Genomic DNA, 17,053 nt, shown 5'->3' on the forward strand with positions numbered 1-17,053 from the left:
TTTCAATGTTTCTCTGCTTTTTAGTGAAATTCCAGTATCTATTACACACACCAAAAGCTGCCTAAAAAGAAGCAGCCTACAGAGTAGCCCAAGAGCTTTTTCATAAACCTGGCAGTAGAAACATTTCTGCAGAAGAAACATGAAACCTTCATTCAAAACAACTCCCAGCCTTTGGAGCCATTCCAAAGGAAAGCTGAGTGCATTTGGGGAGCTTCATCTCTTCAATCACATAATCCCACCTCTTGTAGATGTCTACACATGAATCAGCTGCACCACTTCACTCTTGGTGAAGATCAAATCAATGAAATTCAAGGGAGAACATTTAAAAAATAAATTAGTGCTCTAGTTTTCACTTCCTAAGGAGGTATTTTGGACTATTAAAGCCAGTAGAAGACAACAATAAAATGGTTACTGACACAGAACCCAAGCAGGGTCAGACTTGAGGCATTTTGGTCTGCACAGGTAAGGCATACCAAGATCAAAATTAGTTCATTTCTTTTCTCTTGCTTGCTTCAGAGGTTTAAATCAGAACTAGTTAGAGAGCTCTTTATCACTCCTCTTTTTATGCCTTATTTTTTACCATATTTTGTCATATTATTGCACACAAGATTGAGCCACAAAACAGATGGGACAAAATTGCCAAGCTGTATTTCAGTGTCACAGGCCAAAACAAAGCCTACAGTAAGAGAAAATTCATCATACAAATACAACTTTCACAGCAGCATATAAATATATTTTATATTTATATAAAATATAAATTTTATGCACACTCCAAAAAGCACACGTGGGATCTTCTGTATCTGCCACACCATGGCCTTCTGCTGTGACTTATGATATATTTTGGTCATTCCTGCAGAGTGCTTTGATACAAGTATAACATTTCCTACTACATGGAAATATTCAAAAGGATATTTAAGTCTTTTTCTAATTTTATTTTCACTGAGGCTTTCTTTTGTTTTGGATTTTTTCTTGTTTTTCTCAGTTGATATGAAACAATTGATATCAGTTTATTTAAATAACTGTCCTGAATTTTCTTTTCCTGCATAAATCTTTTCATTTCATTTTATTTACTAAATAAAAAGGAGACATGGATACACCAAACCAGTTCTTTCCAGTGCTTCACTGCAGTTGTATGCAGAAGGCATACTAATTTTCACAGACTATGAAAAGTGGGGGATTTTCTCTATTTCTCCTCTTTTTTCACTAAACCTCCTGTTCCTATGAGTCCCAATTTTCAGAGAACGGACAGTGAGTGCACAGTGATATCCAAAAAGCCATTTTGTGGAAACTCTGTACTTCTTACTGAGTTTTTTAACTTGACTTCCTCTGGAAATTAGGTTTACACAATTACATGTTTCGTCCTCAGCCCCAACAAATCTTGAGCCTGTTGGACCATTTCATCCTGCTTTACTGAGTGCCAGCCTGCTCCAAGTTAATATGTTCCAAGCAATTTAGAGAAAATTGCTGCCAAGGTACAGAAGGGAGCACTGCTTTGGGTCGATCACTAAGGGAAGGGAAGGAATAACTCAGTTCTCATAATTACAAGATGCAGAGGCCTGGCAGGCAGTATTATATGTAGGTTTGAACAAAACCTGATATATTTTCTTTGCCCAGCCAGAAAAGTTATGGATGTTAAAGGGACTTTAAGGCAAGCTTGCAGGTGTGGGGAGAAGGGAGTTAAAGGGGATAGATGGCATAGGAGAAACCTGAGAGTCCTTGGAAGAGTTTTAGGGAAGAGGTAGGAGGGATCTGGAGGGATCACTTCTGTGCATGGGGTGAAAAGCACAAAGGCAGGGAGACAGGAAGGGAGACGGAATTATACAGATATATGAAAGACATAAAAAATCAAAAATCTGTGTTAAATCAGTGGAAGGACATCAGCAGGATGTCCACTGAGATACACTCACTTTGGGAGTTGTATTATGAAGAGCAGCTATATTTTTGCCAAACAGCTATCTAAAGCAGATTAGGGAATTAAGACTAGTTCTAACATAGCTTGGAAATAATATATGTGGAGAATTGTTTTTAATCAGTCTATTCCCATGTGAAAAAGGAAGGGGTTTTTAAGTGAAGATGCAAATGAAGTGACCAAGAGGGCAGATCTAACCACTTCCTGCATGTTTTTAATTCTTCCAGGAAGGGGCCCAAACCCCCTATGCACCAGAAGTCATATGTTTTGCATAATAATGTTTAGAATTACTTCTCATTAAAGTGTACTCTGAGTAAACAGTCAGTGTAGTAATTTTGAAAGGCTTCAGCCCTGTCTGTGATCCAACCAATGGTTATTCCTTGCAGAGATAAGTGTAGAGATTTACAGGCTAGAAAGAAAACTAGTAAATTGCAGTATGATAAGACTGGGAGATTAATTCAATTTTAAATTAAGGACCTCTGGCAAGTGCTTCCTCTAAGCATGAAACAAACTTACTAGTTTTTAATGGGAATATATAGTGTAGATAGCAATGATAGCATACAGAGAGTGCAGCAGCCCAGGTAAATAATCCAGACATCACTCTAAAAATGGATGAACCACAAGGACAGAACCCAATCAAACCAATTTCACACAGTATGGTAATGAGATACTTGGATAGCCCAGCCCAAGTTCAAATCTTTACTGCAAATAAGCATTTATGAGGACACAGAAACAAGTAAAAATTATACTAAGTAGTAATTTTTGGACTCCTTGTGTAGTTATGTAAAACTCTACCCAATATAACAGTCAGGATGGAGAAGGTAACTTGACTCACAGAGGATATATGGAGAGCTGAGAAAGGAAACAAGTGGAAAAGGAAGCCTGGAACAGGGGTGACAGAAGCTGCAGGGCCCTAGAGGCAGAGTGAACTCTGTGCCTGCCCTTGGATGAGTGTGTATTTTAGCATAACAAGGTGAATCCATACCTTTCACCTCTCAAATCCTGGAGCCTACGGCAAAGTGCCCTGCTCACCTCAGTCTCCCTCAGGTGGCCTTGGCAGACTCAAAGACAGAATATATGTATGGGCACAAAAAATATTCTGCTCTACTTTACCCAGGGCTGGAGAAAATGTAGCAGGCAGACACAGAAAATATTCTGTAACTGAGAATCTTTTAAACTGAGGAACAAACACATGAAGGTAAAATTGTCCCTAAAGCCATTAAAAAGGACAAAATGCTCACAGGTGGCAGGTTTTTCAAAGCCTGCTGGGTACAAAAGTCATGCCATGCTTATTTTTAATGAATTCAAATAAATAACTTTCAGTGAAGAGAAGCAGAAGTTATGGGTATTTTGTTGCTCAGGAAACTAATGTGTTTTGCACTGGAAATGAAGATGCTAGTGTAAGTTGCAGCTATACAAAGACTGGAGCTCCCAGCAGCTGCCAGCTGTACCTGGGTGTTGTGCTGACCAGGAATGTTTGGGTGTTTCCTTGTGTGGCATGTCCTGTCCTGGGAATTTCTGGCACTACTATCAATTTTTGTTCTCACCTCTCCTGCACCTGTGGCAAACCACAGAGAGCCACTGAAAACCCACAGACCCTTCTGAAGAATCTTCCATTGCTGAGTAATGGAAGCTTAAAAATGCTGAATTGTTGTTAGAGTTTTTCTTAATATCCAATTCAAAAAGGCAGTTTAGAGAAATTAATAAAATATAATAAATTGAATATATGGGGTAAGAAACAGCAGTTTAACACAAAACGGTATTTTCAGTTACTAGGGATGAAAAATTGATAGGATATGTGGGTTGAAGGAAAATTTTACATAACAAAAAATTAAAATAATGCCACTGGGTGGAAATATGTAACCTACATAACACCAAAGTACTATGGGGAGCAAGAAACTCTTGCTGTAACTCTTGTATCTCTAAAGCCTAGAATGCAAAAGTCTCTGCAAGGATACGTACCCATTTGACACCCTACGTTCCAGAACTCTTGAGGATTATAATTTGAAGAGCTCATTCTTGTTCCCTTGGGGTAAATTCTTGTAATAAATCTTGTTGTATGTGAAATAAAATCTTTAGCTGATAAATAGAAGGATAAAGTCTTGGTAAGAAAATATTTGTTATTAAAGAGGTCCTATTTGAATAAATAATAAAAATGCAGTAATTTGATCCAGCAACTTTTTTACACAATACTATATCAATGTATTCTATTTTAACATTAATACACAGACCACTCTGAGCTATGCCTAAAATCCTATTTTGAAACCTTAATATTTTGTGTGTATTTGAATCTGACAGCATTTCTGTATATAGTGCAGGCTTTTGTAAGAAATTCATTAAGCAAAAATCATTCCTTCACTACAATATTCTGTTTCTTCACCTTTTTGCAGGGTAAACATATGATTTCTACACTAAAATCCACTGTGTTCTCATGGGGAACTAAGAGACAGAACAGGAAACTGCACAGAAGTTTCCTCATTCTATAATAGCTCAAAATGGAAAAAAAAAATCATCTCTAGATGATCTTAGCTTGCTTGCTGTTTGGAGGTATACATAAAATGACTAAATAATATTAAGACTAGGGAGAAGCACATTTTTAAAAGCCACCTAAAATATTCTTATATAAGCTTCAGAAGATGTTAACTATTCATGTACATTGTTTTTCCTTCTGCTGGCAGTGTTCCCTCATATGCAGACATGGGAAGCTTCAGATGGCTTCTATCTACACTATTCCTTTTCAGTAATTAAACAAAAATTTACATTTCCAGGGTCACCTCTCTGATCTATTCTGTTCTCCTCTCATCTCATATTTTGTTTGTTTAGGGGTTTTGTTTGGTTGATTTTGGTTTGGTTTGTTGTTTGGGGGTGGTTTTTTGAGAGGGAAGGAGGGGTTATACAAATACTTTTGTATTCTCTGGAGTGAGAGGACGGAAAGAGAGGACTTTCCGTGGATGGATGGCTGGAAAATCCTACATTTGAGGCTGGAAAATGCAACTTTTTGATGCTGTTCAGCATCATTCACCTCAGCAGCCACTGAATCACCTCCACAAAGTGGGTGGGTGGCAGCTGGGCTGGCCCTGAGTGCATGGGCATGTGGCAGCCTTCATTGTCATTGTCATTGTCATGGTGGGTGATCCCTGCTCTGGGCAGGCAGCTGGAGCTGAAACAGCACAGGCTGCACCAAATGGAGCTGCTCCAACACGGAATGAGTTTGGAATAATCCAGCTTGGCTGGGATGAAAGGTCTGGTCCAGTGGAGCAAACTGCCTGCTCTGGGGTTTATCCAGCCCATTAATGAGGATTCTCTTATCTGCACTTCTCACCAGAGCCAGGGGACTGCCCGGCCAACTCCACTGAGTTCTCAGCCCAGATATTGGGAAGAGGGGTGGGAGTGAAATTTATTCCACACTTTTTCAAGTACTGACTGTAACTCCTAAATTATTTGATGCAGAAAACAGTGACTCAAAAGACAGACATGCATTTTGTAGACTGTGTTAATATTTGTTCTTATAAAAATACACGGAATTAAAACAAAGCTGAATTTCAATTTTCACAAAACCAACAGAAATAAAAATGTGTTAGGCAAAAGACCTTCTTAAAACAGTGTTATACAAAGAACCAAATAAAATCAGACAGCAGCTGTTTCATAAAAATTTAACCCTTCCAATGCCTAAGCAGTGAACCATAGCAACAATGTAACTTTTAACTGATTAACTCAAAATAAATTACCTGAAATTTTTAAAAGTTTTCGTGCATAACTCTCTCCAATTGAATTATTTTCGTAGCACTGCTGATGCTGTAGGGAATGGTCAAAGCTCACAAACTTCTGAGATTTGGTATAAACCACAAGGTCTGACAATGCAAGGGCAATCTTTGTCTTCCTCACCTAATAATCATCAGATGAATAATGGAATAAAAAAGTCACAATAATGCATATTTCATTATTATTACTATTAATAATTCAGAGAAACAATCATTTTGGATGCATAAAGCATGAGAAAATACATCACGGGTAATGAATTTAATAAATATGACCTTTAATAGTGAGATTTGATCCACTGAGAGAAAATTGAGGTTATTGTGTCCATGTTTATCATAGCAATCATAGGGTGAATGGAGAGATGCTTCCTAGCAGAATGTTCTTTTGGATAGTTTTACAATTTTCCTGCTTCTAAGACTGGTTTGCAAATAACATCATTTTTCATGGCTTTTAACCTTCCTCCTTAAAAATATACGTCCAACTTACTATTCATAAATATATAAAGTGCTAGAAAAGACCAACAGCACAAACTCATCTATAAAAAGCAGAATAACAGGAAAGTATTACACTGTGCCAAGCAAATTAGCCAAAGGCATATTTCTCTAAGCATTGCTCTGAAGTTAGGAAAACTCTTTTCTTCTTAAGACTGAAAGTTGTCTCACCAAAATCTTAATTCAGTCTTGCTCAATTACCAAAACTAGCAAAAATGACTGAAATTTTGCCAGGGTCTTCTCTCTTGCAGTGAGGCACGACATGACCATTTTTCCTTACATAACTTGGGAGCTAATTGGGGGCAGTAGCCAGCAGAGAGCTGCTGATGCTAATCATGTTTACATTCCATTAAAGCTTTTGAAGCCAAATTCTCATCTGACAAAATAATAGAGATTGCCTGCTCATGGCTCTTAAACTACGCAAAGTTCACAGGCATTAATTATTCTGGGGCTATGTCCCATGAGGAGCAATAGGAGTCTACTGCCTGGAAATCCTGAAATTTCTAGATTTCTGGAATCGTGAAAAATACAACTCTCTGGAGGCAGAGAATGTATTCCACATCCTCTTAAACAGCAGCATGAGTGGGGTATCTTGACTGTGGATTCAAATGCTCTCCCACCCTCCCATAAAGGAATACAGTGGGACATCAAGACAAATATTTCAACAGAGTGGGACCCTGGAAATCACTTCCTCTTCTGCCTGTGAAACATGAGCAGATACTTTTATTGCTGCTATTTAAGAGGATGTGGAATACATTCTCATCTGTAACATGGTCCTACAAATGTACTTGAAACCTATTTTCTACAAAGTTGGCCTTTCCTGTTCAAGGGAGGCTCTATCCTTCCTCAGAATTTTTACTTTCTATCACTCTATGTCAGGTGGAATGAGAAAGAAGCAAAAACTTTCACCATCAAATCATATTTAAAAAAGAGACACTGCCTCTCAGCAAGAAGGCTGGGCTCTGAGGGGTATTGCCAATTTAGCCACATTCAGGTAATCAGAGCATGATGTGCATACATCAGGTGTTGCCTGACAGCTTAAAGTTGAACAAAACAGTTTCAACCCCAATGAAGCAACAGATTTTCAATGGTAAATTATTATACTTGGTTAAAAAAATAAGTCCAATTTGACTTTCAAACAGGAGATTACACTCAGTTTTTACACTTCTTTCAGAAATAGTAATTAATGTTAAGTCTCTATATAATATAGGTAAAAATAACTCGCTAATTCCAGGTGCTGAAAAATGTTTCAGCACAACCAGGAATGTGCACCTAGTTTAATGCAAAAAAAAACCCAGAACAAAAGAAAATAGAGGAATCTATCTATCTCAAAAATAGACTGGTAGATTTGGGGAAGAAAGTTAACTCTGCGTGCAGTCATCAGGAACCACTGTAAATGTTCTCTATACACAGTTCCAGGGGGGCCATGGCACCAACAAAACACTTGGGTAACTTCATCTTAAATCTGCTGTGGTACTGAGCCCCTGGGACAAGCACAAGTCTTGAAAGAGGAAAATGCAGTTCAAGTTCAAGATGGGAGCACAGGAAGGGGTTGCTTTTTAGCTGGATGCAAAATATGGTACAGTCTGACTTTTCTTATAAGAATAGGAAAACTCAAACTTTGAGCTTAAACATGTAATGTCCAAATCAGTCCAAATGCACTGGTCTCAGTAATTTTAAAGTTATTTTAAAACAATACAGTCCTTCTTTAAAAAAAAAAAAAAATCAAATCTACATGTTCTCTGAGTTCAATTGGAGCAAAATTTACCTTAGGTTTTTTTTGAGGAAGGAGTGAAGATCTGCGTTCTCCTCTTCTTTTGGCAGGACTTCTCATTTGCCGAGTAGGTAACGTGTCATCTGTGTCTGTAGACTCAGAATCAAACTCAGAGTCAGACAGCTCCTCTATCTCACCATGATAGTCTTCCTCCATCCTGAGCACACCTTGCTCAAGTGTTCCAACTTTTTTGTTTTTTATCAGAACTTTGAATTTTAATGCCTATAGAAAATAGGTTTAACAATAGTAACTAGAATTATGTAGGGTTTTATCTCTTGGTATTATTCAAAGTCGTTTATTAAGTATATAATGAAGTGAGCTTACAAAATTAAGAAAATAGGTATGAGTGAGGCAGAGGCCAAAACCAAATAAACCAAACAGAATTTGGGGATCAAAGTACACAACAGAATGTGACTATCTAACCCCATGGCAGCAAAAAGAGACTTTCCACCACAGATGCTGAAACTATGAAAAAAATAGGAAGTTAAGAAAGAATCAAAGGTGATAGCCAGGCAAGACATAGAAGGTTTATATTTTTTTTTACTATCCCTATGCTTATATGTATATATACACACTGAAAGACTTGTCTGATATTAATTTGGAATGTTTTGATCTATCATTGAGGCTGTAGGAAATTTCTTATTTGGTTAGCACCTTTGTGCATATCTGTCTTGTGTACCAAATTAAAACTTTTGTTTATAACTTGTGTTATTTTACAGTAGATTCTTATGCTGATCTTACCTGGCCAGGAAAACAACAGTTTGGTGATTTTGCCTAAGCAGTTTCTCTATTTTTAAATGGACATGTATCTACTTTCATAATATATAATGTAGAGGGAGAAAAATAGAATTGCATTCTATTTATTCTAATAACATGGCTTTCATCTATGCAACAGGATACTATAAGTATATATTTCATTTAGATTTATTAAATTATATTAATAGTAAAGATGCTATTATGTAGCAGACATTCAACTCTACATCTGTACACAGGAGCTGCCAGTGAGTAACAGGACTTACTATTGCTCTTCAATAAAGGGATGCACACAAATATTCCTTAAATTTCCTGTGCTCTAGTGAAAAGGAAGATTACACTACTGGGAGTGTGACAGGAGCAGGGAATAAATAACTTCACAATAAATAAAAGGTAACTGAAATGCTGTATTTTAAGGTATCCATTAAGTAAGCATGAAACCTATGGATGATGGAAACATAAACCCAAACTTTTATAATGTAAACGTGTAAACCCAAAGTTTTATAATGGAAACGAGAGCCATAGGCAAGGACAGAGACATTCCTTTTATTTCCATTGCTTATAATCCCCTTATCAGCTCAGTTCTCATGCTGGTAGTGTGCCAGGGTGCCAGTGGAATGAGACATCTATGCCCAATATCTATCAATGCCATGCTGCTGGAAGGTTTGATTATTCTCTCTGCCCTGCTGACTCAGAATAAGAATGCGCTTTAACATTTCCTTCATTTCTTATTGATGCACCTTTCTTATTCCCTGTGATATTTTTAGAAGAGTTTTAATATGATTAATGCTACTCATATTTTTTTAAGAGTTCTGAATTTTCCTTTACATGTTCACATTTCCCAGTATTTAAAAGCCATTCAATCCACTTTTGATCTTGTGTTTTGTTATTCACAGGAAGACTTAATTCTACAACTGAAAAAAAAAAAGACCCAGTATACAAGGGAAGAAAAAACTTTCTGTGATTACATTACTGCCTCCTATATGAAAATTTCTTTAAGTAAAAAAAGACCATAGTGTGTGTGTGTGTGATGATATAAAAATGATTCCTGATGTTTTAAGTCAGTCTCTAAAATTCTGTTTACGAGCTGTTAGCAAAAAGGTTAACACCCTGATGTAGGAGAAGTTTTTTAAGGTGTTCTTGTGTTTTGTTTTCTACAAAGACAGTATCATAAACAGCTATAACTGTTCCTTTTTAGAAACAGTTACAAAAAATACTCCAGTGACATGAAAATTTGCTATTTTTTGGCCAGAAGCAAATTCCAATAACGGTTACCCCAAATCACTGAAAATGAAACATAGAGTGAAAAAATGACATACCAAGGATTTTTGTCTGAACTTCAAGCATCTTCAAAAAAAGTTATAACAAACGTAAGGTTACAAAATCAGTGACTCTGTGAAATCTGAATTCTTTAATTCGTAATCAGCATTGCTGAACGTGTGACACCTTTTTCTTACATGTCCAAGTCTTCTAAGAGAGCTGAAAAGCCTTTTAAGGAGCTGAAAGTTTGAGCACTCCCTACAACTTCTCCTTTCTAGTTTTATTATGAAAGGCAAAATATGTTGAAAATACATTTGCTGTTTACTTCCCTATAAACTGTAAACATACTAAAAAATTTAAATGTGTAAAACATAATAGGACTTCCCTAGGGGATAGTGGGACTTCAAGGCTGGCATAAGCAAAAGCCTCAAAGTACAATCAACTGGAACAAATATTTACATAATTAAATGAACAAAACTTTTTTTCTTGTACATTCTGGTTAATGTGATGTGCAACAGAAATCAGCTGATGCAATGCCAAGTTTCCAAGACAAAAATCACAAGTGCTTTGGATCAGGCAAACCCACCTATTGACCACTGTAATTAATGTAAAAATTCAGACCCCAGAAATGTAAAGAATAAACTCTGGATTTAAGACATAAGTATTATAAAAAGAATAGTTTCTCCTGTTTAAATTTAGCTTGTTGTTCTCCTTTCTCTTCTCCTGACCAGCTGTAGATCCTTAGTTAGAGGAATATCAAGTCGTGAAAATCTTGCTAAGTAACAAGGTTAAAAATCTCTTCTGAGTTTTACATAATATTCTATTTCAAGAATTATACTGCTGTCTTAAATACTGATATAGGGTGAAGATGCAACACCTCCTGTAAAGTCTAACACAGGGAAAGGTTTTGAGACAATGACAGGATTTGTTAACTACAACTGTTAAAAAAAAACCAACACCAGCTATCTTTAGCAATCCAAGAGAATCACACTTAGTGAAGTGTGAATGGATGTCTCTGTGGCAGCCTTATAAATCAGAGTTCTCAAGATACTTTAAATCAATACTACCAGCAGTGTCTGAGCTCTAGGTAAACAGATGTTAATTATATCAAGAGCAGCATTTTAGCTACCTCATAACAAGTTTTTATACAACAGATTTACCCAGGGAGAAGCACCCTACCCTGAAAATTCCATTCTGTATTGTGCTCTGTAGACTTCAGGTAAGTCTGGTGCAAGGCTGAAGAGCTGTGCTAGAGCTGAGATGATATTCTACACAATCAACTAAATCTCTGCATGGATTGGAAAGAAATGCAAAGGGTGATTGCAGAGAAAGATGGTTACAGGTTGGCCAGGATTATTAATAGTCTGCTCAGAGCCTCCATGGCACAGATCCCTCAGCAAAGTTCAATGTTTCAAGAAGATACCTTGCCAAATGAAAAGCAAATAAACCATCGACCCAAAACCTACCTGGGTGATGATATAAAAATTGCAGTGTCTTGTTTTTAGTTACCTCCTGAAGTGGCTTTACACTGCAGGGAAGCTACTAACAACAGATAATGACTGTCACATGTTTACTACATTTCTGGGAAAACCATGTTCCCTCAAGATGAGTGCAATGCCTTAAAATAGTGAAGGAATTAGATGAGTCTTCTGTAACTGCCCATGACAGTCTAGAGATTCCAGAAATCTTATGAGAAGCAGTACTGATTTTTTTATTTTTGAGGTCAACACCAAGACATCACACTCTCATATCTTTCTTCTTAATTTTGTAAAGAGATGCCATAGACTGATTGAAAGGCAAAAGAGAGACTAGAAATGTTTTGGCTTGCTAAGAAGCAAAGATATTTTTGATGCAAAGACTTGGTCAAGGTATTTGCATATATGACTTGTAGGTCAAAATAAATAGGAATTATTCTCATAACTAAAGCAACAGAATTAGATATGCTAGAGCAGGCTTGATCTTGATTTTCTCAGTGAAAACACTCACTGCGTAGAGAAAGCTCCTTCATGTACTGAGTATACAGAGGTGAAGAAAGTGTGAAGAATGACTCCTGGCTTATGGTGTTGGCTGGTTTTCCCCATAACAGCAGAATTTAAAATGTCCATAGCCCATAAAGTTGTAGTAGACACCTTCTATTGATCTTTCTCAAGGAGATCATTAAACAGATCCTATTATTTGGACACTACAAGTTTAACAACCGTAAGGAAGCCTTGGCAATCCTGGCCAGAAATGCTTCTGAACCACCACAACACAGTAATTGATCTTTCAACTGTGTGGTAAACACTAAAGACAACTTGTAAAATCACAGTAGCTGCCACTTCGCTTTCAGTTAATCACACATCAATATCGCATTCCAACTTTGTGACAGGAAACCTGCAAAGAGTAAAAAAATTCCTAACTATCTGATATATACATCCTGTCAGCAGTGTAAGGCAGTTCAATGCACTACAATGCAAAATAATTGAGGAACAAACCTTCATCAAAGCATCAATGTGTTTACACATCCTTTTCTGTGTTGTATTGGATGCCTACATGTTTCATCCAATTGCTGTCAAATTTCTCAGAGAGGCAGGACACAGCAGGGTAAGTAAAACCTTATCTCTTCTAGCATCCTGATATTTTCTAAGTTAATCTACAAATTGCTGCATAAGACACTTCATTCCTTCACTTTCTATCAGCACATCACCAGGAGTGCTGGGGCAACCAGCAGGGATGTCTGGCGCCAGTCAGCGGTGTCAAATTTAATTTAATGCAGGACCTGACATCTCAGTGAATGTCAGAGGAAGTTCATGAAGTCTCTTTAGAGGCACCACGATGGCCAAGACTAGGAGCAGAGAATTGTATCAGGTCTGTTGCTTTGGGTGGCAAAATATCTCCTCAGGAAAGAGGAAGAATAGACAGGTGAAGTCTTATCTTTCCTCCATACCTAGAGGAAAAATTGTGTGTTGAGATGCTGCAGAATATAGGAATTGCAGGGAATTAGCAATATCAATATAGGCAGCTGGAAGTGTGAATATATGACTTAGGGCAAAGAATTAAAAAACCTTTATTCTGGAAATTTTCTGGAGTTTGTTTTTCAGATGAAACAAGTGTTGGGAAAAGCAGAGAGAAGTGTTCAGTGATCCGCCAATTTTATTTTCTGGTCCTGCATGTGATTTTAACTTAGAATTACAATGGGAGGAGACATCATTGCAAGGTGGTCCAAGGAACCACCTAAGAGTGGGTTTCTTCCTCATTTCAACCTCCTTCCACACACACAATCATCTCAGCTGACAAAGGTATAGCTCAAGATCAAAGAAGGGGGTAGAAGATTGACCTTAGAAGAGAAGAGAAAATCATTTCCATGGAAGCCTCCAACACCTAAAAGGAACCTGTAACTAGCAAATGTTTCTCTGAAGTGTTTGAAGAAACTATGTACCCCCAAAAGAATCATTTAATTCTGATCTTGAAGAAGACTGAGGTGGCTTTTTCCCTATTCTTGCTCATGCTCCATCTTCAAAAAAGTGGAACAGTAAATTATAAAGGTGACAGCTTTTTTTTTTTTTTTTTTCACACTAACTGAAAATCCTTCCCACAAAGAGCTTTTTAAATTCAGCATTTGTGGTTCTGTAACATCTCTTTCACAGAGCTTAAGTAAAGCAGTCTGGAGACTAAATTCAGAATTTGGCTTTCTCAAATGATGATGAATTTATCCAGGCCTTGAAAATGCACAAGGTCCCAAGCTTTAAAGATGTGATGTCACTAAACTCCTTTTGAACATGAATCAAAAGTGGTTCTTCAAACAGATGCCAGTCAAAAGTCAAGCTTACTACTGAATTTACAAATTCAGTCATAGCTATATATTTCCATTGCTAAGTAAAATCCTACTGATTTTTCTTACATGCTTGATCAGAGTACCTGGGAGAAAAGATGATCCTAATTTGTGTTCATTCTCAAGACAATAATTTATTAAATTCAAACTTTTGTAACCAGCTGAGGACAGTGGTGTCATTTAGGTAATCCTTACACCTTGCACAGATGGGAAATATGTCTCACAATATTTTAATATGTAAAAAGTTCAGGAAAATCAATCTCACCTGAATACATTTCCATACTTATAGACCCAACAATCCATTCTCAGGCAAAATTCTACAGAGCTGACTCATGAAAACTCCAAGCTATGGAAATATGAAGTATGAATCCCTATATCCCAGTAACCATATGGTAAGGGATATATAAGGGATATATAAGGGATATAAGGGATATATAGCATAGAAAGCAATATTTTTAAGTGTGTCACTCAGTGATTCCATGTTCACTGATTTTGTGGTTGCTTCAGAAGTTGTATGATCTTTAGACATCTCCTACATCTCCAGCCATGCTTTGAGGAGCTTTAAAACAGAATCTCCTGTTTGATAGTGCTTGTATTTTTTCCTAATTGAAAAAGCAGTTTTCAAGGCTTCAAAATTTTATTGGACACCATGATGTAAAAAAATAAAATGCTACAATTAAAAGAAAAAAAAGGCTGAGAAACGTGAATATTAAATGAATTTACAACAACATTGTTATGGAAATATAAGAGTATGGTAATACTTCAGCACATCTTCTAGATGGAGCACTTAAAAATATTTTTCCTTGACAAATCCTTTGAAAATTAAAATCTTTTGTGTGTTTTTTTTTCCTTACGAGAGTGCTTCCTCCCCACATTTTCATTTGCATTTTTTTTAGCTACTGTAAAAAAAGTGTAAAATATAGCTATCACTAGCAACAGTGGCAAGCCGAAATAAGTGTTTTGTATGTATGCATGTATTTGTGCTACAAGAGATTTGAAAAAATTTTTGTCCTTGAAAGAAAATTATGTGCAAAGACTGGAACAATGGAAATTTACTTGTTTGGGTTTGCAATAAAATTTTCAACACCTATCTAATTGCCTTTTCTGACTTCATATCTCAGGGGTATCAGGCCACCCACTGAGAAACACTACCTTAGGGAGAAACACACCATGAAAAAGAATGCCTCTGCAGTGGCAGAATGCAAAGAAATACCTTCATCATCACTGTTGCTGACAAAAAAAAAATGTAGATTCACTTTTCCATTTCAATAACATGTTTAGATTTCAGGAAATGCCCTCAATTTAGGCAACAAACCATAAATCAGCAGATAACAGATACACTAACATGTGGCATCTTTCCATGTGGCTTTTTTGTGCTGTTTAAATATTTTTGTGACAACCTGAAGTCTACTTCAGACACCAAATGTGATCCATAAATTCAGTTCCAGAGGATAAAAAAAAAAAATAAAAATTAGCTGCCTCACATTATTTTTCCATCTCCTTCATAGAGAAAAATGAACACTTCTTACCTCAGGAGAAGGCAGTTTAGTCACCTCTACTTCACCACCTAATGGTGAAGAAAGAAGTTTGTCACCTAGAACAGTTTTCAAGCACATTGCCATTACTTCCTGCTGTTTAGGGCTGCAGTGATTCTCCAAAGACAGTACCAGTGGATAGGCAGATGACTGGAAATATAATTTTAGGGTTTTATTATTAATAAATAAAAATATGATTTTTTTTTTCCTAAATATCTTACAAAAATCCCTTTGGTAATCTGTATTTACCTTAATTTCAAAACTTTCAGTATACAGATCAGGTGTTTCAGGTTAGAAACACAAGAAAAAAGTGCACATGTTTGGAAAACAAACACAAATTGAAGAAAAGAATTGCACCTCCAGAAAGTTAAAGCAGAGCTAGATATATGCAGAGATGTAAAAAGAACTATTTTATTTTGCTTTTAAAAGGTAAAATCAGACTCTAAAATTACAACTGACAACATAAAGCAGGATTCAATGTCTTTTGCTTTAGTTTATGATGGATTTTTTTTGACTACTTTTCAAGTTGATAGTCTCCACAAAGCTTGTTCAGAAATGATTGCCTTTATATGAACAAGCCATGAATATTTTTTTTATTTTTCATAATATCATAAATTTTTCTAGGGAGAGTCTATGCTTTGCTCATCACAATACTCAAGTAAGGGTAGTTGAGTAAAAATTAAAGGTAAAAGGTGAAAAAGAGAAATTGAGTAAAAATTAGAGAATAACTCAAAAGAAACACATCCATTTAAACATATAAGTAAATCTCATAAGTTGCCAGTAATGCTGGCAAACCAAAAACGTAGTTTGAATGAAATCTTTGCTCAGGCAGGACTTGAATTTTCAATAAGGAAAACACCATTTTTTGTTTTTCTTTTCTTTACATTTGTCCCCTGAGCATTCTCTCTTGACTGTTAAGCAAAGCTCAGCCTGCATGGACAGCTGGTACCAACCATTATCTATTGGGATTTTATCATTTCATTGGCACTTGGGCTTGGGAAATGAAGTTTGTACTAGAGTTAAGCCCAATATGCTCTGCATTAGCAAGAATAAGAGAGTTATATTCAATGAGTTTTGAAAAACAGTGGAATAAAATAATATTTTTTAACTTCACTTTAAAAATCAGAGACTAATTAAATTTTATATAGAAAAGAGAAAAGAAAAAGCATAGCTTTGATTAACACTGAGAAGGCCATAAACACATATGTATAAAAATCCACATCAATTTATGTTCATGGATTTATCTATTCACACACATAGTGCTGGCCTGATTCTGAGATTTATCTTAATAGCCATTCAGCACTTCCTTTGAGCAAGAGTTTTGCCAGAAGCCTATACAAAAGCCTGAGACCATGCCAAAAACTCTCCAGATTTCAGTGCTTTTCCAGAGATAGGCAGAAGGAGCATTGCCCTGATGAGTCACCTCACCAAAATAAAAATCAGTAGCTGCTAACATTTTTTAGGGTCAACATTCAAAATAAAAAGAGAGGAAATGGAAAACAAAGTCTCAAAGTCATCTATTATCTGATATTTTTGTCTATTTCATAAATTCACACATAGGATATAAGATAGACTGGTGGTAGCAGAAGAATAAATGAAGCAAAAACCTTTAAAAGATATAAAAAAGGAGAAAAAAAACAGACCAATTCTGACCTAGTTCTTCAATTTATATTCAGTCCTTGTTTAAATGATCTCAGGTGAGAATTACACCTAACAAGCTGAGTAAGATCACCTGAATCCTTTGCACCAACTTTGGTTTAT

The 17,053-nt window shown here is 36.3% G+C and overlaps 1 protein-coding gene across 1 annotated transcript in view; it reads right to left on the reverse strand.

Annotated features, from left to right (window-relative positions):
- PLCZ1 (phospholipase C zeta 1) overlaps nt 1-17,053 on the reverse strand; it is a 44,078-nt gene that overhangs the window by 15,185 nt on the left and 11,840 nt on the right. Inside the window, exons 5-8 of the mRNA XM_063395185.1 lie at nt 15,287-15,442; nt 7,928-8,155; nt 5,638-5,794; nt 3,872-3,988 (exon numbers count right to left, since the gene is read on the reverse strand). Coding sequence (XP_063251255.1) covers nt 3,872-3,988; nt 5,638-5,794; nt 7,928-8,155; nt 15,287-15,442 — 658 coding nt within the window. The remainder of the gene's footprint in view (nt 1-3,871; nt 3,989-5,637; nt 5,795-7,927; nt 8,156-15,286; nt 15,443-17,053) is intronic.

Source organism: Prinia subflava, chromosome 4, assembly GCF_021018805.1.
Source record: "Prinia subflava isolate CZ2003 ecotype Zambia chromosome 4, Cam_Psub_1.2, whole genome shotgun sequence".
NCBI lineage: Eukaryota > Metazoa > Chordata > Aves > Passeriformes > Cisticolidae > Prinia > Prinia subflava.